This window comes from Athene noctua, chromosome 1, assembly GCF_965140245.1.
Source record: "Athene noctua chromosome 1, bAthNoc1.hap1.1, whole genome shotgun sequence".
Classification (NCBI taxonomy): Eukaryota; Metazoa; Chordata; class Aves; order Strigiformes; family Strigidae; genus Athene; species Athene noctua.
The window spans coordinates 238,856,181-238,879,647 of NC_134037.1; the positions used below are offsets into that span (position 1 = coordinate 238,856,181).

Consider the following 23,467-nt stretch of genomic DNA (forward strand, 5'->3'; position numbering starts at 1 on the left):
GAAGGGGTGGTTATCCCACTGTATTTAGTCTTGGTGCAGCCTCACCTTGAGTACTGTGCGCAGTTCTGGGCCCCGCGGTTTAGTAAGGATGTGAAGGTACTCCAGTGTGTCCAGAGGAGGGCAACAAAGCTGGTGAAAGGGCTGGGAGGAATGTCCTGTGAGGAGCAGCTGAGGACTCTGGCTTTGTCTAGTTTGGAGAGGAGGAGTCTGAGGGGTGACCTCACTGTTGTCTACAGCTTCCTGAGGAGGAAAAGTGGAGAGGGAGTTGTTGGTCTTTTCTCCTGGGTGTTTGGGGACAGGATGCATGGGAATGATTCAAATCTGCACCAGGGGAGGTTTAGACTGGACGTTAGAAGTATTTTTTTCCAAGCTGTTTGTCAAACACTGTGTGTTGGGTTGACCCTGGCTGGACACGAAGTGCCCACCAAAGCCACTCTATCACTCCCCTGCTCAGCTGGACAGGGGAGAGAAAAATACAACAAAAGGCTTGTGGGTCAAGATAAGGATAGGGAGCTCACTCACCAATTACTGTCACAGGCAAAACAGATTTGACTCAGGAGAATTAATTTAATTTATTGCCAATCAAATCAGAGTAGAGTAATAAGAAAATAAAAACAAATCTTAAAACAACTTCCCCCCACCACTCCCTTCTTCCCAGGCTTAACTTCACTTGCAATTTTTTCTACCTCCTCCCCCTCAGCAGTGCAGGAGGATGGGGAATGACGGCTGCAATCAGTTCACAGAATCATCTAGGTTGGAAAAGACCTTGAAGATCATCCAGTCCAACCATTAACCTAATGCTGACAGTTCCCAACTATACCATATCCCTCAGCGCTATGTCGACCCGACTCTTAAACACCTCCAGGGATGGGGACTCCACCACCTCCCTGGGCAGCCCATTCCAACGCCTAACAACCCCTTCTGGAAAGAAATGCTTCCTAATACCCAGTCTAAACCTTCCCTGGTGCAATGTGAGGCCATTACCTCTTGTCCTATTGCTTGTTACTTAGTTAAAGAGACTCATCCCCAGCTCTCTGCAACCTCCTTTCAGGTGGCTGTAGAGGGCGATGAGGTCTCCCCTCAGCCTCCTCTTCTCCAGACTAAACACCCCCAGTTCCCTCAACCGCTCCTTGTACAACCTGTGCTCCAGACCCCACACCACCTTCATTGCCCTTCTTTGGACATGCTCGAGTTCATCAGATGTTGTCTTTGTTGCTCCTTCCTCCTCAGGGGGAGGACTCCTCACTCTCCAGTCCCCTGCCCCAGCATGGGGTCTCTCCCATGGGAGACCACCCTCCACAAACTTCTCCAACCTGGGTCCTTCCTATGGGCTGCAGTTCTTCATGAGCTGCTCCAGCCTGGATCCCTTGCACAGGGTGCAGTCCTCCCAGCAACAAATTGCTCCAGCGCGGGCTTCCCTCAGAACCTCAGTCTTCCTTAGGCACATCCATCTGCTCCAGCGTGGGCTCCTCCCCGGGCTGCAGGTGTAGATCTGCTCCCCTGTTAACCTCCGTGGGCTTCAGGGGCACAGCTGCCTCACCATGGGCTGCCCTGGAGCACCTCCTACCCCTCCTTCACTGACCTTGGTGTCTGCAGTTGTTGCTCTCACATATTATCACTCCTCTCTTCTGACTGCTGCAGGGTTTTTTTCCTCCTTCTTAAATATATCCCAGCTATATTGGCCTCGGCCAGCAGCAGGGGCATCTTGTAGCTGGCTGGAATTGGCTCTATCGAACATAGGGGAATCTTCTATCAGCTTCTCACAGAGCCACCCCTGTAACCTTCCCACTGTCAAAACTTTGCCATGCAAACCCAATACACATAGGCTTCATAGAGAAGGTGGTCAATGCCCCAAGCCTGTCAGTGTTTTAAGAGGCATTTGGACAATTCCCTTAATAACATGCTTTAACGTTTGGTCAGCCCTGAATTGGTCAGGCCATTGGACTAGATCATCATTGTAGATCCCTTCCAACTGAACTATTCATTCTAAGCTTGTTACAGGATAAACAATTGAAAATGTTTCTATAGAAGTTAATTTTAGTGAGGATAATGTATCTAATTTGTCCATCTGGATCTCTTATGTTTGGTTTCTGCAAAAAGTGAAGTCAAATTGTGTGAATGTTACAGGAAGCCTATTTTTAGCTTTACATACACGAGTATTTACATCAGTATTACTGATGGAAGGAGCAATATTATACTAAGTGTGCACTTGCCCACGAGAATTGTTGTAAAACTAAAAACAATTGATTAATAGATTTTAAAAATATGCAATTTGATATTAGACACTGCATTAAAAAAAAAAACAACAACAGTGGAAAGAAAAAGAAATACTCGCTCTTAGATGTTAGACAAAAAACAAAGTTCTTCCATGAAATGCAGACGATATATACAGATTTCACTATTCTGCCATCCAGTAGGCTTAAAAATACTGCCTATTTATTGGAATTATGTACCCATGACAGTAGCAGAATAGAGAAATTACCAGTGCACATATGAGCAAATATTTTTTTTCATGTTGTCTACATTAAATATCTCAGTATTAGAGAGTCTCCTAAATGACTGGTGCACAACTGTAAATTATGGTTTTGTTGTCATGTTGTTACTGCTAAGTCTATATATATGTGGGGTTTTTATTCTGTGCTTTAAATGATTTCATCTTTAAACTACTGTTAGGGGTTTTTCTTTCACTGGGGATAAACATAAAAAATACTTGAGAAAAATAACAGATTCTTTGCTCAGATCAAAGGTAATACCTACACATTCCAAAAATGAAAAGATGTAGCATTTTGTGAAGAGTTGTACGATAAAAGAAAGTTGAGAAATGTGGAGATAAAGGGCAGGCAGAAAGAAAGCATTATTGATAATATACCCTTGAGAAAAAGCTAAGTGAGCTGTTTGGAGAACAGTGTGTTGCTAATTACAAAGAATCTGATTCCTCTTGTTTGATTCTTGCTGTGTTTTGAAAACTCTGTACATTCTTGCAATGCAAAAGGATCAGATGCCTGCCTCGGTCATCAATTCATGCCCATATCAAGATAATACACATAGATAACTACATGGGCCAAAAAAGGAAAGTTGCATGGACAAAGATTATGTTAAAAAAGTGTAAAAATCTCAAAGGTGGATATTAAAACTGATGAAATCCTAAAATGGAGAGATATCCTTGAGTTACCCTTAATTCTGTATGCATCTATGGTATGATATTGTCTTTAATGCAGGTTTTCAACGTTATTTTTCTTCTCCTCCAGCACAGGATTCATCATATTTAGAGTTATTGAAGGTACAATCTTTGGGTCATTTTCCCATTGTTAGATAAATGGATGTGTAAATGAGGGTGGGAAATGTAGACAGTCTGTTTTGGTTTAAATACCATCCTCAAGAACTGTTTCCCTTCTTTGACACAGAATTTCTAGTGGTAAGTGAATTAAGCCAAACAAATGCAATAAAGTCCATGAGTCCCTTGTTCTGAGCAAATTAGGGGGTGATTAACTTTCCCAAATTTGTCCCAATAGCTTCTGAAGTTGCTTACAGAAAACAAAGGGGTTATTTTGGTGGTTTGCTTGGTTTGTTGGTTTTCTTTAATGTCTGTGTCTCATTTTCACATCTCTAAGTTTGGAGCAATAACATTTTATCAAAAACAGTGCTTTGAAGACAAATTCAGTAATGTTAACAAATGATTTTTAGAAAAGATTCTGTTTGAAGACCCTCACCCCTAAAGTGTAATGTGTAGAGCTTTCTGTTTCAGTCTCATCTTGTGGTGGCCCCTGACTGAGGGAGCAACCAAAGGACCCTGAGTGTCCCCTGTCCTTGGCAAGCTCCCAGCCACTGCTCATCTGGTGCTGGGGGCAAAGGGCTCTTAGTGGCATTCTCAAGGGTCTTGGATTACTTTAACCCTTTGAAGTTGCCTTTCTCCCTCCATGCCTGTAAAGGCAGCATCTTTGGTGAGCCTGAAAGCCCCAAAACAACACTGTGGGGCTTTGCAGGTACATGAACATGGGAATAACAGTGTGGGAACAACAGGATGGAAAATACTGTCCCCCAGGCTGCAGGGTTGCAGAGAAAGACCCTTAGTGATACCAGAGGCTGCACTAGTGCTCAGTGCCACGCAGGTTCAAATCTGTACTGTGGTTAACTGAGGGCAATGAAATATGCATCAATCTGTAAGGGAATGGGAGACCCTATCCTCACTGTTTCTTGAGCTATACAATCTACAGTGATCAAAAAAGCTACATCTGCTTTTGCACCATTTCTTGACATATTTAAGAGGAATGTATGACTTTCCATAAGTGATGTTCACCTCTATTCTGTCCTTGCTTTTTCCTTATTTTTTCCTTAACAGATCATATGCTTAATGTACTTACATTTTCCTAGTAGCCTCCCTGGCTCCTGAGAGCAGATGCATCCTATTTTTATGTAAAAACACAGAATACTTTTTTCTTAAAAGAGTATGTGAGACCTAGGAAGGTCTGTGGTAAGAGCTGACTTCTCCATTTTTATGTTTTGTTCAGTTTTTTATTTACATCTGACTCTGTTTCAAAACAGTACCATTGCAGGAGGATTGCTTTCTGGTTTTTTACAAATGCATTTGAGGTATTGTCTGCTTCAAAATGCTTTCAGTCTAGTTAGAGAAGAAAGGCAGGGAACAAGGTAAAGAAGAGAAACAGAGAAAGGTAGCGTGACCTCCCAGGCAGGCAGAGGGCTGAAGTCTGGTTCCAAGTGCAATAGATAATCCTGTCTCTATTTAGTTTTCCTGATGCCTTCTTAAAGCCTGTAAAACACTTTGATGGGTTTTTTTGTTGGCATCAAATATTATTCAGGAAAGGACATCATAAAAGAGATGTTGGTTTTCAGTGAGACTGGGTATCAACCTGTTGCTGGTAACTGAAGATTATGATTATCTGACAGCTATTCAGTAGCTGTAGGCTTCTGTCCAGCTACTATTTAACACCATTGGTGGCAGCCTCAGTGCAGGTAAAGAGGTAATTGATTGGAAGAACGCTGCACTTACTTCTTCACAATCATTACTTTTAATCAAATCAAGAGCAGCATGAGATGGCTGGAGTTATTGTACCCTTGGTCCATTAAATTAAAAAAAGATACTGCATTCGGGTGAACTCTGTTTTAGCCTCTGAATTCCCACCTCTAATTTTCAGGACTTGCTCTCAACAGAAGTAACTACTTTCTTTTTTTCAGTTGGAGCACATCCTTCAAAATTATTTCCTTCTCAGTTCTTCTCCTTTCTGAACTATCTCCTGTTGCCCTCAAAGTATAATCCAAAATACGTTGGATGCTTGAAATCTTATTTGTAACAGAAATTCAGGTTTTTGTGTTAATAGTTATTTAGGAGTTTTAGTTATTTAGTGCAACAAGTATCTATTTCAAGAGTAACAGGATTGATACATACCTATTCCAAATGATGAAGGGAATGTATGTGAAGAATGGATAGAGTAGGTTATATTACCAAAGGCTGTGTGGTTTTTTTAAAAAATTGCACCTGGGAAAAGAAATTGTGAAACTACATGTCAAACTAAAGCCTGATCAAAACTGTAGATAGTCCCTAAAGAGAAAAGTGTTTTAGGATATGGAAATTGGATCTTACTGGAGGCTTCTCTAGGGCAGATGCTTGTGCTTTCCTCAACTAGTTAGAAAAAAAGAGGTAGATGTGTTCCTCTGCAAGAAGATATGTTTTCATTTAGTTTAATAGTTCATCCCTAGACCATTATCCAGAAACAACCCTTCTTCAGCCACCTGACTCAGGAAGGTCTTTTGGATCCCAAAGGAAGGAACATGATGTATTGTATTGTCTTTGGTGAGGTCACGTGTTTTTATTCACACTGTTATAGGTACTCCACTGACAGCTTTCGTAATAAATACGCTGAAGTGAAAATTTCCTGAGGCCAGGAATACAAACCCTTGGGAGCGATGGAGTCATCCTACAGACCCAGGAATTTCCAGATGATTTTTACTTTGATCCTGCCTTCCTTTTAATTTTTTATTTATGGTGTTTGTATTTGATACTAATAGTTAAAAAAATAAGGTTTATCATTTTATAGCTTTCATAAATTAGTAAGAGAAATAGTTTTGGTTAGACTGAATAGTTTAACCCTCTTAAAGGATTAAAAAAGTTAAACGCTGAATGAACATCCTCAGAGTTGATACTTAGTTCACACAGACTGATTTGCAAATCCTAGTCTTTCCAATTAGGCAAAACAATTCAAAAGAGACATTTTCATTAACTCTTACACACATGTAGGTGCTCCTTAGTTAGGTATTACATGAAATTAGCAGCCAAGATCATAGATATCAGCTGTAGTCTGATGAAGTGCAGAGAAAAAAACAAGAGGCACTTACCCACTTTCTGAGGCTACAAAAAACCCCCAAAACTTGTGGATTCCAGGGAGTTGTATTTTCAAGAAAGGCTCCTGTCTTCTGAGATATCAGGCATGTCTGCAATGTCTAGGTGTCTGCAAGACTTCTCTGCCTGATAGTGTGGACATAGCTGACGTCAGGATGAAGTAGAAGTGCTATAGTGGGCACTCCATGGAGATCAGTGAGGGCTGAGCATGTGGCGGGTTTACAATCCCTGCGGAGCTCTGCACTGCTTGGGTTACATTGTGTGGCTACCACAGGTACCAGTTACTTACAGGGACTTGGGTATTGGTGGCTCCTGGGATACAAATGTATACCTGACCTGAAGGTGATCCTTTCTGATGACATTTCTGATCTGTTGATCTGTTGATGCGGTGAAAGCTCTGTATGGGTCTGTCAAGCCTTGTCATCGTGGCAGTTCTTGTATCTGCCTAACTTCTTGACATAAACTCTAGAAAAGATTGAATGTATAAAGTGCAGTTTAGCACCAGTCAAAACTAAGGCAGTACTGATTATTTGGGGTTTTTCTCAACCAGTTCCCTACTAAGGCTACAAAGCCTTGCCTTTACTGGGGAGTGATCATGAGGGCACTTGCTTAATGTGGTGCTCTGGACAAACTGTCTTTTGGAGTGAAGACAAAAATTATGAGATGTATACAAGTACAAAAGCAGAAGGAACAAAAAGGCAAGGTATGGTTTGTTCCCTAACTACTCTGTAACTACATAAACTTTCTAAGACAAAAGTATTTTGGAAATGACAGTGACAAACTACAGGAGTAATTGAGACAAGGTCAAGTAGTGATCTCACATCGCCATTTTCTAGCTAACAGTTGCTGACACACATTGTTGTGACTTCTGTAAATCATTTTTTAGTGTAGCCTGTCCTAGTCATGAGTAAGTTGTGGATGCAAAAAAACCTGCACCGTTCCTTTCCTTTAGTCTCCTCTTTCCACCTCACACACACTTTTGTGTTTGGAGACCACTTTTGTAAACTCACAGAGTCATCTCTACACATTTTATAGAGTACAAGATGCTAACACATCAACAGGCAGTTTTATAGGAGAGCATGAATTTAATACAGTGCAGTGACATTGGCAGCTTCTCGGACTAGCACGTGATACTTTAATTCAGCCTTTCTCACTTTTTGTCTTTATTACTTAATAAAAAACATACCGTATCAAAATGTATTTATTAGAATGCCATCAAAGTGCTTTTTTTACAGCATTTTCACTAGTTTATAAACCTCATGATATGAAGACCTATACTGCTTTTATCCCAGTAGATGATGGTATCCAGCTTTAGTGTTCTATATAGTGGGGTTTTCTACTTTCATGTGTCTGCCAGGTGCTGAAAAAACAAATGCAAAGAGGGTTTCTTGCCCTGTTATGCATCCTCAGCAAGAGAGGACAGTAAGGAAAGGAGTTCACAGCTAAGCAGTTGTATACCTCTGCTCAGAGCAGCCACAATAATTTCGTTATTGTTGTAGCTTTTTAATATATATTTCACCTGTGAAATTTTGAATGGATAAATCTTTTTCATGAGGCGATGGGAGGGCGCTGTGTGTTAAGCTGAAGTCTCTGACCCCTTCAATTCAATGAATAAAAAGTGACAAGAAACCTCTTGCCTCACTTAATAACATGATTAATCACAACAGTGATTTACCAATTCCAAATGTCTTTATCTACATCAAGGTTCCTTGTGGGAACATGTGCTGTATCAGTCAGTGAGAAATGCAGTGCACATACTAGACAGGAATGCAGTTTCCAACCAGAAGGCATTCAACCTAAAAATGGATTTTAGGACAGTTTAGATTATATTCCTGTACTTGTCAGGAACGCATTATTATTAAACATTATAGATTTTATTCATATATTTGTTGCCGTGTTGTCTGGTCATGAGCGACATATGTGAGAATGGTGGTGAGTTTGTAAATGGAGTTCAGGAAGGGGTCAGAATCAGTCCAGTCTCTTTGTGCACCTAATACCAACTCTATTTGCAAATTCAGTACAATGACTCACAACGAACTAGAGACAGAGGTGGAATGGCCAAAGATAAAAATAAAGGGCCCCTGGAGTGGACTGGGGAATTATTAGGAATTACCATTTCTTCCCTGTTGTGATGTCTGTCTTAAGCATTACATTAATAATATCAGTAGTAATAGTAATATATATCTACAGGTATACAGAGCACCCAGAAGACAGACATGATGTCCACAGAAAGTTAATTCTGACAGAACTTAAAGCCTAAGTAGGCAAGTGGTAGAGATTACACGACTTGTCTGATGTTGTGCAGATGCGTATAGAAAGCCTTGAATAGAACCCATTTCACCCAAGTCCTGTTCAGGTTGGCTCCAATGTAGACTCTGTCCATCAGTCATCAGAGTTTATTTAATGGAGTTCTGCTCTTGGAATAAAATCCACCAAAATTGTTAGGTGGGGAGAAATTTGATGATTTTGCTTCATTTTCAGAGTATCCTAAACCTCTAGGTATGTGGGCTTGGATTCATCTTGCCTAGCTTTATGTCTACACTGCAGTGGATGCTCATAGTACATTTTTCATCATGTCTGTTTTAGATGGTTGCTTGGGGATGATACAACTCATGCTATGACAACAGCTGGGTTAAAATAAGGTCTGGAAAACTACTTCAGATTGGTAAAAGGAGTCTCGTCCCCAGTGCTATTGTCATCTCTAGAGTTTCCCAAACAGTTCTTCACGGAGAGTCCTTGTATACTCATGGAAATCCTGGTATGCATTTTAGGTACTTAGCACCTTTGTGTTTTGGATATGGGTAAGGAGGTGAGCAAACTCCACTTAAATCTCCTGAGGGTCTTCATCCGTTAATTGTGGTTTTGATTTCACATTTTACAGATGGCCTACAGAAGCACAACTATCATAATTTTTCTTTTTAAAAAGTGCTGTTGGGGAGAGCATTGGAACTTAGCTTAAATGCTCTGGATACATTGGTGGTGGCAAGTGAGTAGTTTTTAGGGTTTATGATACTTTGTTCTTGCATCTCAAATAGATACTCATTAACATGGTACATGTGGGAAATAGATCAAGAGTCAAAGACAAAATTGCATCTATTTGTCTGGTTTCACTTGGTCGCCTCAAGTCTTTGTATTCAGGACAGAATAACTGCAATAGCAATTCTAACAGAAACTAGTGTTGAAAGTTACAGGGAAGGAGTAAATCTCTAAAGAAAAGGAACCAGTACCTAGTGCTACAAGGTTTATTAAAGTGTATCTGTTATCTTAATTTTTCTCATAATAATAAGAGTAATAATAATAATAACTATAATAATATCTCCTTGGTTTAAAGAGAAGGCAGAGCACTAGTCCTGTTACTCAGCTAGTCTACTCAGACTAGCTCCATGTGAATAGTAGTAGTTTAGTATTAGTTTCTAGATAATATCATAATTGTTTATAAGAAGCCCTTTAAAACTTCAGAAGATTGAGATTCCAGAAAGCTCATTTTTAATGTCCTCATCTTGCCCTTTTCCTAAATTATTTCAGAAGTATTGATAATAAATTTTATTTTAGTCATTATTGGCCAGACCTATAGGGTATTTTACTGAATACTGTATGAATATCAGTGAATGTGTCCATATGCATGTACTTTCCCCCACATACTTAGTACGGTATTTGAATTAGTGCTGATATGTGCAAACCATTGTCCTCTGTAGAAAGAGAATTTGAAGCCTAGGTGAGTGGAACGGTTTTCTAGAAAAGCAGCCTATTTAATCCACTTAGTGTATCTTTTTGTTCCTGTGTGTTCCAAAGAGTGTATCTTGTTGTTCCTATGGTTAGACAAATATATTGCACCTTTACCTTAAACAATGCCTTGCACAAAGTGATGTTGACATTTGATCACCCATAGCACCTAAGCACTATTAAGTGATCATTATTTATCATGCAGTATAATGTGTTTTATTGATGTGTATGGTGTGGCATGTGTACATGTTTCTTCCTTATAATATGCGAGCCCAGTATTAGCCAGTGAGAATAATGTATTACGTAAAAAGTAAGAAAAATCTATTTAAAACACCTATTGTATTATCCAAAGGAATTAGCATTTGCTAGATTGCCAGCAGCCAAGGTTTTACAAGAGTTATTGTCATTTTGATTTTCAGATGAGTCATTTGGTATATTGCCCCCAAAGGCACCTCATTGTGATTCAGTGCACAGCATTAAAATTGCTTAGGCTTTCGGGGCTCCATGGAAAGCGAGTGGGGGTTGCGGTGGCTCAGCGTTGTGAAGCAGCAGCATTATGCTTAATTGACACCTTTGATGTAGCCCTAAGACAGCACCTGCACCTCCCACTGCTGCTCTGAAGACGTCAGCCTTACGCAGAAAAGGCTTCTGCTTATGAATCCTGCATCGCATTCAGCTCATTCTGTGAGCAGCCCCAGCTATCCTTAGCTAATCCCATTGCTTCTCAGTTTGGCTACAGCTTGGCTTAGTAGAGAGCAGGAATTTTGCTGCTTGCTCTTATCAGGTTAAACAGTAAGATTTTGTCCATGTTAGAACTCATAGAAGGTAAGTCAAATGCTTTGTTGATATCCTAGTATGTAAATATTCTCCAAAGATTCAGAATCTGGGAAACTGATTGTTGATTTTTTTTTTTCTTCTGGTGCTGACAAATGTGGACTGTGATATAACAGTTGCTTGTTTAAGAATATTTACATACATATGTGATACACGCTTTGTAGTGTTTCTATCAGTGCTTCAGTGTGAATATTATTGATAGCCTCTTGTGTGATTAGTTTGTAGTAGAATTCTGTCCTCTGCTGGTATTGTTTTGTTAATTTAATGGATAATGTCACATGCATGCAAAAGATGCTTTTAAAATGATAGACACTGACATATATGAAGGAACCTACTTATTTGAGAAAGTGATGCTTTGCTGTAAGTCAGACTTGAGGTGTTCCATCCAGTTTATTTGCCTCTGGAAATCTCTTCTGGGTTTAGTCTGAGGTGATGTTTGGGTCAGATAGTATTGCAAAAATCTCTTCAGATGAATGAGTGAGAAACAGCAAGCAGCTGATTTGTTCCTGCAAACAGTACTGCTTTTTATTTTTGGTGGGTATCACTTCAAGCCATAACTAAATGGAATGCAAAGGTTTACATATGGCAAGTGTCTCTTAAGGTTAACAATGCACCTTGCTCCCCATCAGTTTCAAGCACAGGAACAATGCAGTTTAAGAAAACAGGATCATGTTCTCTGCCATTGACTAAACAGGCTTTTCAGGTTTGTTGATAATTTGCTTGCACTCTGTGTAAAAATTGGCTTCATGAGCCAAAACTCTGAGGAAAGAGTTCTTTTGTGAATTACTTTATTTAATGTTTAAAATACTAAGTAAAACCAAATTAATATATTCAACAAAAAATTAAAAGAAATATGTTGATTTAACTATTTCTTTGCTTTTAATAATGCCTTGTGTTTATTTTTTCAATTTATCATCCTTTTAGTGAATGGAACCCCTGGCAGCCAGCTTTCTACTCCCCGCTCTGGGAAGTCTCCAAGCCCATCTCCCACCAGCCCAGGAAGCCTACGGAAACAGAGGGTAAGGAAATAAGGAAACTGATTTCTGAGCATGGCTGGGGAGAATCTGGCATAACCATTATCCAATAGCCTTCTCCCCACTGATTCCTTATGTGTAGAGCCATAAGGTGGAAGAGCATGGATACAGTCCTTGTTGTGTTTGTACAACACCTGAAGTGGCATACAACTGTTCTGTGTCTAAGTATGCTGGGAATTAGTTTATCCTTGAGGGAAAAAACAGGGGTATCTTTCTCCTAATTTGCAAAACAGGGTGGTTTTTTTGTTTTTCATTTTCCATGGGCATTATATCACTTGCAAAACATACAAACAGCTTTGATTTTGAAGTGAGGTGAAAGAATGTGCTGTGGAATTTAGCTGTAGATTAGCTGTGGTATCATAGCCTTGTGCAGTGAAGATACTATCGGTACCAAGGCAGCATGAGACTTGTCAGTCACTTTGCTGGACCAGAGTTGTTAGTAGCAGTAGGTTCCCTCTAGTTATCATGTATAGAGGAATCTACAGTGTACCTAAGCGTCCAGAATTAAGGTAGTACCTATGTTATTGCTGTAACCTGCTGACAAAATATTACTTATTCAACCCAAAAGGCTTCACATGTTGATTTAATTAATTGTATCTGTTCAAAAGCAATGGGACAGATGTCTATGTTATCTTCTCTTCTACTATTTTCTAAACTGTGATCAGTTCTCAATGAAAGCTTCCCTAAGGCAGTACTCTGTATCTCAGACTTGTTTATAAACACGGTTCGAACACATGCTTTTTCTGCCTTTTCAGTTTTTAAATAAAGACATAATTTGCGTGTCTCAAAGTAAGAGGATTACGTACAAAATTGGCAATGCTTGACTTTAGGGGCTGGTGCGGACATGATTCTGCAGATATCGAGGTCAGGAATAGCTGTAGCATGGCACGACTCCCTTGTAGCCTGTGTACCCTTGATGTCTGGTGGATACCAGGGAGCTGAGGAATTGTGCATGCCCAAGTCTTACCTCAGTCTGGGATACAACCATGGGTTTCTGCCGTGACTTGTTTATAGTTATGGAAGCCGTCTGTGATCTTGCAGTACAGAGATAGTGAGTGAGCAGCAACTTGAAGCGTTAGGGTAGTGTCATAGTTTTCATCATCTGGTACAGAGTAAAGATGCAAGTTTCAGTTAGGTAAGCTGGTACTAAAATCTTCTTGAATGCAATGCCTTCCCCATACTTGTTTGTTCCTACTGTCAAAGCTTATTAATGAATCATTAATAAGTCACCAAAGAGGGAACAAAGTGTCTTCCAAATGAATTATACATTGGTGATGTAAGGGTGTCTGTTTAGATGGATGATTCCAGTATACAGTGGATTTTCATTTGCTTTTCATTGGTAACTTTCCTAAACTTCCTTCCCCACTGCTGATGCTTCTCTCCCTGCAGTGAAGAAATGTTTTGCTGTTAAGGTTTCTGGATGAGTGAGTGGAAACTATGTAGTCATCACCATTAGGCACAAGAGGGTTTTGGCCACTATGTTTCTGACTTTCAGATGTGAAGAGGAGAGCATATGGGCTTCTTCTTACCCAGGTTCCCTATGTGAAAGTGTAACAGGATCACTGAGTGGCAGTATTATGGATGCAAAGGGCTGTGTAGCCGTAACATAATCACATTGCTAATGGTATAGAAAATAAATATTGAAGTAAACTACAGGAGAAATAAGACATTGTTAAAGAGTTTTAATTCTCTTCTTGGATATTCATATCCAGTCCCCTTGACCTCAGTAGGGGACCTTTCATGCTTGTCTGGCTTTATTTTAGACAGATTTTTTTCTTTTTACCGGACAAAACGTGGAATATGTTAATGTAAAAATAGATTGCAATCATGTAAAAATGCATTGCAATAATGTTATTTAGGTTACAAAATCAGCTGCTCAGAAGTTCAGTGATGGAAACCTTACACTTGCTCTGAGAATTTATTTCAGCTCCTTTCATGTTTAACTTGTGAAGTGAATGAGCTAGAAGTTCAGTGTAAAAACATATGTCTGTGTCATTATAGGTCATAATGTGTATTCCAGTGACTAAATTAGTTCTATGAACAGGCATTAAATAGTGCTTACTAATTTTAATTTTCTTGTTAACAATATAATTGGTGTTCTGTTTTGTTCTAGTACCACCTTTTGTATGTTGCCACTTAAATTTTCTTTAGAGAACAAGTTATTTTATGTACCATATTATCATAAACCAAATTTGAACCCAAAACATTTCACTTTGTCTTCAGTGGCTTCAGCTACAGGGCTGACGAGCCAACTGCAGGAGAAGGTTTATTCCCTAGGAGGTTATTGAAGTGTTGGTATCATGTGATAGACCTACAAGAGAGAAGAGGAGACTGATTTCAGTGCCTGCCTTGTCCCCAGTGTTGAGAGGTGAGGTATTCCTGCCCCAAAAGAAAAGCATTGACTGCTAGAGCCACAGTCTGAGGTTGAAGGTGATGGCTGGGTTTCTGACTGGTCTGGGTTTCCCTTTTTATATGGAATTGGAGGCAGCTACTGCTTTAGAGCTGAAATAAGTTGCTGGGTCCTGGGAATGCCAGCTCAGCTGTATAATTTGTTTTTTCTCTCCCCCCCTCCCCTGTGAGGTTAGAGTTAGAGGAGCTCCTGTTCTCTTGTGCTGTCAGGTACATGGGGTTGCCAGTGGTACGTACTGGGTCTGGAAGGCGGTAGGGAACGTTGACTAGCATAGCCTGATTCCTCTTGACGTAACTAATCAATCAGCAAGTTAGCATCCCCATCCAAGTGCTGTGAGGAGTTGTAGGCTTGGTATGGTCAAACTGCTGGGGGGTCTGGGCAGGCTGCCAGCATTTTTCCTAGGAGGTACAGGTGAGGGGAAATGATGCTTTTGAATTCGGAGTCACAAAAGCAAGGTACATCCACAAACAGAGACATTTCTCCCTGTGAATAGTAAGGAACTGTAAAAATAGTAGAGATGGTAGAATTTTCCGATGAAAGTGTTCCTTCTAACCATGGAGTGCATTAGACAACTTAAAATAAGGATCAGTCATCTTTCTGATATTTCATCCCTCACCTTTTTAAAAAAAATAAATTATGGCCTTTGATGGAAGGCTTTCCACTGAAGTAAATAGAGCTAGAAATGGTGCTGTGGTTGGTACATAGGAAAACAGCACTCTTGTAACCCTACAGATAAAATTTTGCACCCTCAAAACCCAGAACATAAAAAGATAAAGTTTTATCCTTTCTCACTTGCATATGTATGTGGCTGAGTTGTTTCCAGAAATTCAGAAATCAGTGAAAGTTATATTTTTATAATTTTGGGTGAAATTCAATCTATATTTGAGGAAAGTAAGATTTGAAAGATTAATTTCATGGGTGTAATGTAAGGACTTGAAAGTGAACTAGAAACCATTTATCAGCTATCTGAGCTGTCAACCAGTTATCAGCTTCTGAGCATTTTAACTTGCAGGCTGTGTACTATAGTTATGCTTTCTTGTAATTTAATTCTTTCTTTATATTTATTCTTAAATAGGAAGTTAAAATGTGTTTTAAAATTGTTATGTACTTGTGTGTTTCCACAGAGGATTAAAACAGCTGAAATTCAGGTTTATAGCAGTAGAAGTACAGCACTGTTGTGTTGCACATGCATATAGTTCCTACCACAACACAGTACAGTTAATGACACAGAGTCAGAAAAGGTGACATGGCAATCATAACAATATGTACCTAATAGCAACCCCCACATTTTATTTAACTAGACTTTATAATACTTTATGAGCTTACTTGCCCACTGTCTTATGTTCAGAGTCATTACTTCAGTTAAAGTGGACACATTCTATACTTTATACCCGATTTTCTGTTGCTCAACATTATTTTAAATGTTTTTTCTACTTGCCTAGAGATTAATTTATACAATAATAAAAACCTGGATTTAAGGTACCTCTTGACTAATTAGACAAAGAAGTTGAATTCTATGTCTGTAAGGATTTTTTGAGTTGTATGTGGCCGAGAAGTCTTACTGATTCAGCAAGTTTTGTCTTTTTATTAATCTATGCAAAATAATAAATATATTCTCATATTTTTCAGAAATACAGCTCTGGATAATTATAGACAAGGAAAATTCTTGCAGAAAGGAAAACTTTAAAAACATTTCAAGTATTTAAAAGTATATGAAAAAGCAGAGAATATGATCCCGATATCTTCTGCATGATTTTGCTTTAAAACAACCATAGAGTTATTAAAATAAATACCAAAATATTTCCTAAATATTTAAAGTCAGTTCTCACAAATATCTTCTAAGTTCTGAATGCATATATTTTATATTCAGAGGAGTGAGCAGTCACCTGGAAGATACTATTCAAAAATTTGGGGTGATACCCTCCCGAGCAAATCAAAAGATTTTTTTTCTGTACTATATGTTAGAAATTCCCAAACTGTATATGCTCAAAATAAATGTTAATAATTAACCAGTTAGTATTCAGAATGAGATATCTTGTCTGTTTAAAATTCTTCTTTTGTCTAGATTTTTCACAACAAAATAGACATGTATTTAAGATCTGAATTTCACTCTGCCAGTCTAACATGTCTGCTACTTGTATGTACACATGCCCATTGGCAGAATACATGCAGAATAAGCATTCTAGGGAGTTAAAAACCCCTTTAAGGGACTTAAATCTCCTTTATATCATGCCTGCAAGTGAAACATAAACCTGCATAGATTATTGAGATCCTTGTAAATTTGGAATTTGTAAAGCATTCATTTTAGGTAGTCCTTATTTTATAGTACAGCTTTTATTCAGTTCATTTTTTGTCTCAGTTATCTTTCTGTGATTTAAAAAAAAAAACAAAAAAAAACCAAAAAAACAAACATCAACCCTAAGGCTGGCTCCATCAGCCTTCCCATTCCCATGTGCTCTTGTATTTTGTCTTGTAGTTGTTTTGTTGTATTTCATAAATATGTTTTGTACTTAAAAGATCCCCCAAAGCACCTTAAAGATATCAGAGTTTGGCTATGAGGTATGCTGGGCACCTGCCTACTTGGCACCCGCCTACTTGGCACCCCTCTAAACTGTCAGTTATGCATAATTCATCTTAAAAAGATAGTACTCTGTCCTCTACCACATCTCTTTGCTGAACTTTCTCTTTCATTCAGTGCCGTTGTGTATCTTGGCAAGGATTATTGTGCTGTGTAGGTTGGATAGGGCAGTGTATCATTCCCTAACACCTCTGGCATTTGAGGATTATCTGATCCATCAGAGGATGCTCGGAGTGGGTGTTGAGAAAACGAAGAGGATCCGTACACTCAGACTCTCCGTCAGCTGTCATGAGCTGGTTGCTTGGCTACCATTAGAAAGAGCCAGTGACATGGGGATTTTACACGTTGTCTTTTTACACATACACAGAAAAACTGTGGAAAAGAGATACCATTGTCAATACAGTGTAGGTAACAGCAATATTCAGTGTCAGCATTCTGGGGCTCAAACGTTGTTGGATCTGTGCTATATCACCAGTGGGTGGCAAGTTTTGATTACCTTATATATGTTAAGCACTTACTTTCCTACTGCTGTTTGCAAAACAGCAAAAAGGGAAATATATTTGCTTTAAGATTAAATTCATATTGCCAAGTTTCCAAACAATTAGGAGATTCTCCAGAATGGATAAATACTGTTTTAATAGTGTTTAATAGGAAAGAATTCAAGAAAAAAAAATAATTGCCTCTTTGAATATGTTGTACATTGAAACTACAGCTTTATTTACTAACCATCTATTTGTTGATTAAAAAATAATTATATGACATTAAGCCAAAAATCTAAGTATCTAGAATATGTGTATTTTATGTTAAACAATATCTTCTGGTCCACAGTAGCGAAAAGAATGTAAGACAGTTGCAGCGCAACAAATAAAACACAATAAACAAATCTATACTGCACTTCATCTTACAGGACCTGTATCGCCCACTCTCTTCGGATGATATGGATTCAGTAGGAGACTCAGTGTAAAAGAGAAAATGGAACAATGTTTATGGTTTGTGATTTGGTGAAGGTTTAACATTTTTAAAGAGAATAGCTGCTAATTTACAGTAATAGTGAATCGCACAAAAGAGTTTTGCATATTTAATATTGAAAACATGGGGCCAAATTAATTCTAGTGTGTGGGGGTATTTTTGGCTTTACCACTGCATTTTAATGGAAGAATTTGAAGTGAACAAGCCATTGAATATGTCTGTCAAATACAAAACAGCATTGTGCACACTTTAAGGAATGAAGATTGGGTAAAGTGAATATAACGCACAAATCTGTAGTGGGCACATTTATGAATAGCACTCTCTTTATCATTTAAGGTACTGATTATATGTTCTGTTTTTACCATAGGTATCTTTATTCATTTTGGTATGAACAGTTAATGAATACTTTGCTTTTACCAATGAATAGGTAAAATGAAGAAAAGAAAAAACCTGCCATATTAAGCTGCTTGCACCACGCTGTCTGATCCCAACATGCACATTTTGAGCACTCTAAATTTAGTCTTTTTATCTAAATGAAAACTAAGAAATCCCGTGTGGTCACAGGACAAAAAGTAAATTCTTTCAAAGCAGTGTTCAAGTTCTGTTCACCGCATTACCATCTGATGACTGTAAACAGAAGGGTGTTCACAGGCAACATGAATGTTTTACCTGGCAAGAGCTGTTAATACTGATCATCTGTGTGCTGCAAGTAAATATGGACAGATTTCTAAATGAGGAAATATGGGGGGCCTGCTGGCTATCAGCATCATCTGACACACGTATGATGACACCTTTTGGAAAAACACATTTTGCCTGAGAAACTAGTGATTATTTTCACTTAAGGACAGGAACATAATTTTTTATTTGCTGTAATATGACAATTTATTCTTTTTAAAATGAAAGCCTGCAGAAATGATGGTACTGTAAATCATCCTCCTATTGACCTAATTTCTCTGTTTTCATAATTTCTAGAGGTGGTCATTTTGTACAGCATGAATATGCAAAACTCCTTTAGTGTTTAAGTAGGTCACGCATTATAACCAGTTGCTTAACAAATATTTACTAATTTTATTTGTTTTCTGCTGCTTTATTGTGAGAATCTTAGTCTAATTTACATAATAGCAATATTTCCCATCGTATATTGTATATTGCTTTAAAATTTATCTGTTGTATTTAAGTCCATAGTATAGTGATCACACACTTTTACTGTCTTATACCTTTCCTTTCAGTATCTCATATACTAATGATTTAAGAATTAGAAATTAGTGTGATTCTGATCCTCAACAAAAATCTATAGAGATTATATTTTTGAGCTACTTAGTGATGAGTTAATATATTTTGAAATCAGCAAATTTTACTTAATAGCAGAAAATGTTTAGCTGCCACATGACAACTTTTACATATAGTAAAATAATTCCTTTACACTGATCTGTCCATAATAAAATTCAACACCTGGAAAACGTTGGCATGTGATGTTATGGCTTCACTGTATCAATACCATTTTCTTTATGGAGGATATTTGCAAAGAGAACAAAAGGGCAGCAGAATACAAAACTTACCTTCTCTGTTTTCAATACCTGGTTCCAGTATCACCTGAAGAAAAAGTCACTGATCTGGCAGGTTTGCTGAAGCAGTTAGGTCATTCTCTTTTAAAATGCATGTTTTGCCATTCTTGCTTCAGACTTCAGATCTAAAACTGTTCCCAGCAACAGGAATAATCCCCCCTCACCATCCGTGATCCTAAGGCTGTCCTGTTCAACTGAAAAGCTTCGCAGCTGTGAAGTTACTTGCATTTTTGCCTGTTATGAGAGAATGTCTTTGTAAAATGCATTACTTAATCCCAAGAAATGCGTATTATGTAAAAGTGCATTGGGATCAGTTTCCAAAAATTCAGACAACTCCACCAGACTGAACAAAATACTTACTGACGTTTTGAAAATTGTTTTTTCCTGTAAAGAAAATAAATTGCAGGAATTTTATTTTTCCTCCCCTCTCCCATATAGGCTACTGCTGCTTAAGGCAGTTTATTAAGAATGTTTATTCTGCACAGGGAGCACAGATCACCAGCAAACCTGAATCCCATGGCTTTGCTTAGCTGTGGAAAAGAAAAATGGACCTTATATCAGTAATTGTTATCATAGCAAGTTCTCCATCAAGACTGTTTCAAAGAATATGCTAGTCCATAACATTTAATCATTTCAACATATGACTTGTATTAAGGGGCTATTCAGGGGCAATATGTATCATTAATATTTCATTTAAGAAATGAAAGTCCCTTAGAGATTGAAAAGGTACACTGTTTATAGACTTTGAGGTCCCTTTTGTGTGGAATGTAATTCCCATTATACGTGAGCAGAAATGAAATGTTTCTTTTGAGCAAGACCAGAAGGTTTCAGTTTATGGGTGAAACTGAAATTGTGTTTCTTGATGCTGTAGTTCTGCTTGCAACAGCACAGGTTTTAGTTTGTTCCTAGATTTCATTGACTTCATTAAATAATGGAATAGCTTAAGCAACTTTATAGTGTTTGAACCTCTTAGAGTTCTCTGTATGCTGCATTATTTGTGCCTACTCTGAGGTGATTATGATGTAGCTGAAGAGTCTTGTATAGATTTTGAATGCTTTGCTTCCCTCTGAGCTTTATGAAAACTTGTGATTACTTCCCTCATGCTTTCTGCAACTTCCTGGGGTTTTTTTAATCTCTTTTCTTCTTCTCTTATGCAAGAAACAGTTCACATGTGAAGCACAGAATGTGTATGTTTATATTTATACACACACACACAGAGATAGATCAATGACTTTGAAACCCATGCACAGTTATGTCACATTTGTGGCTTTAAACAAACATGTGGGGAGAATGTATTAATGGGATTATCTGGTGGGATTCGTATAGCTCTGTTAAAGTCAGTGGAGCCGCACCAGCCTGTACTTGCTGAGGTTACTCCCCCGAGGAAGTCTATACAGTTTTAAGAGATCTCATGTACAAACAAGGGCTAAGTTCTGCTCAGTTTGAAGTTGGTGGCAAAGCGACAACTGACTCTAAGGTGAGAAGGATAGGACCTTATACACAAATACATATACAGAGACAAAATATTAATCATGAATCCTAAATTTGAAATGGTATTATTTTGACATGCTCAGACTGTCTCCTCTTGAACTGCACTGTTCTGCAGTGTATTAAGTCATGCAATATTACAAGCTCTTTTGCTGAAACCAGTAAAATCTTTAACATTCATTATCCAATGTGAAAATTGCTTTTCAATTTGTAAAATAATTCAGCGACAGTGCATTATATTTAGTTATTTTTCTCTTTAAACCATTTTCACAGGGCATATATGGCTGTCAAATGAAAATTCTAGGGCATTAATATTGTGGCTATAAATGTATATTATAATAAAGGATACATAATGTTAAATAGCCTTGAAGAACACCTGGGTTGAGATTGTGTGGCGTAACAATTGAAACAAATAATAGTGTTTGCTTTTACAGTTTCATACTTCACAATGCAATGTGAAATACAAACTTTATAAAGTGCAGCACGTTACAAAAAATGTCCTCCAACTCTAAACATTAAAATGAATTAACAGTAATACAGAAAAGAATCTCTGATCAACCCATTTACTGTTTTATCAAAAATAGGAGAGAAATGAACAAACAGAAAATCTTCATGGTGCTAAATTACCTGGTCACTTGATGAATACTTAGACTGATTAATGTTGTCCGTGCTTTTTGTTGTATCCAGTAATGGTATACAACCAAATAGAAGATTGTTCTTTATTTAATCTTCACTTTCAGTTTATCTGTTAGTGACGGTACAAGAACATATAACTATGAGTGATCGATAGAAAAATACCCTTACTTCATGCAGCCAGCAGTAGCTTCAATGCAGAGCAGAGCAAGCAAGTCACACTCTCCAGAACCGGGTGTGCTATCCCCCAGGAAGCCCCTCCGTTCAGAGAGCGGGGCTTGGTGAGCAGAGCAGAGGCTATTCTGAGCCGTCTTTGATGTCGTAACACCTTTCAGCTGGCTTGGTTTGCCTCTTTCACCTTGCACCTGATCTCAGACTGGCTGAGCGCCCTAACATCCCACGGAAGGCAATGGGTATGTAGATATGTGTGTTGTGTATGCACATATTAGCAAAGAGTTAAAAACACACGCAGTGCACACATACAAATCCGTATGCGTTTTAGTGTCTGTGTTTACGCATGTTGATTATATTCAAATTTGCTTAAATTAACCCTCAGCAGTGAAGTATGAAAAGAGCTGTACTGTATTCAGCATATACGTGTTGTCTGATGTTATATGAGGTAATTAGTTTGTGGTTTGCCCTGCGATACAGTGTTTTGGAATTTGGACTCTAGTGAAAGAGGAGCTAACGATGTTTGTGCTAAGGCATCTTCATTTTGTTAGTTGCACTATGATATTGTAAATATTGGCACATTTACAACATAAGTCTAAGGTTTTGCAAAGTTATGCATACAATTATTTTTTTTAAAGAAAAGCTCTTGGATATTTCCTTTTTAAAATATACCGGTTTTGTATTAATGTGATGCAGGAAACCAAAAAAAGTGTTGATTTATCAACAAAAAATGTAAAACTTGCAAAAATAAATGCCGATGAATGTTTTATTTCATATAATCAGCTGAAGAAAATCACCTTAATTTTTATGCCATTTTTCATCATACTGTGTTGTATTTGTGTTTCATATTTGAACATGTCATCCTGGTTGCAATTTGTTGTTTCGCTAGATTTAACATTACTGTAGATTATTGTAAGCGATGTAATAAATATATTTAAAAAATACACACTGTTCAGTGAGTTTATTTTGGAAACGTGATTAACAGGCTTTAAAAAAATACTTTCAGGTGGTATTGCTTGTTCATTTGTGATCAGCATTGTCCATCTAACAGTTCGCTTAGTATAAACATGTGGGATTCATGCATCCTAATGGGTTCCTTTAAACAGCAGATGCATTCAGTGCCTTTTTAAATAGTAAGCTTTGGGCCTTAGTTCATAGATGCAAAAAAACCTTCAAGGAAGAATTTGGTTTCTAATGGGTCTTTTGGAGACAGTAAATATACCTGCCTTGAATTGCTTATGGGTAAGTTCATGCAACAGGATAGATTTGAAGTATGAAGTGGGAAATGAGTAGAATATCCAAAGCAAGGTACCAGCTCCCTGCTGACAACTCAGCTACAGCAGCACTACTCTTAAGACAAGTATTAGGAGAATAAGCCTGTGAAAAGCTAAGAGTACTGAAACATACCCATGTCGTTTTCTTGCTATATCTTTCCACTCTTTAAAAATACATATCTATAGCCTAATTTTATTTTTTGTTTGGCGGGGGTGGCAGAAGAGAGACGTTACAATTTCTGACATGTCACCTGCTAGGTTGATGCTTTAGCGGATGTTCAGACACTATCCTAGAGGGATCTGTGGGCCTGCTAAAAGTTCTAGTTTTGAAACCCTCTTGGTTGCTAGTATCTAGGTCTGCATAAATAAGGTGTACAGACATGGAAAAGAAACAGTAATATAAAAATGAGGAAGAGTAGAAATAAAATAATTT

General features: G+C 38.1%; 1 protein-coding gene across 4 annotated transcripts in view; it reads left to right on the forward strand.

Annotated features, from left to right (window-relative positions):
• DCLK1 (doublecortin like kinase 1) overlaps nt 1–23,467 on the forward strand; it is a 255,207-nt gene that overhangs the window by 179,526 nt on the left and 52,214 nt on the right. For 2 of the 4 annotated variants that reach the window (XM_074914194.1, XM_074914204.1), the window contains exon 6: nt 11,837–11,931. In XM_074914194.1, the coding sequence (XP_074770295.1) occupies nt 11,837–11,931 (95 nt within the window). Of the gene's footprint in view, nt 1–10,577; nt 10,904–11,836; nt 11,932–17,841; nt 22,700–23,467 lie in introns of those variants that run through there. The other 2 variants (XM_074914221.1, XM_074914212.1) reach the window with 2 other exon arrangements.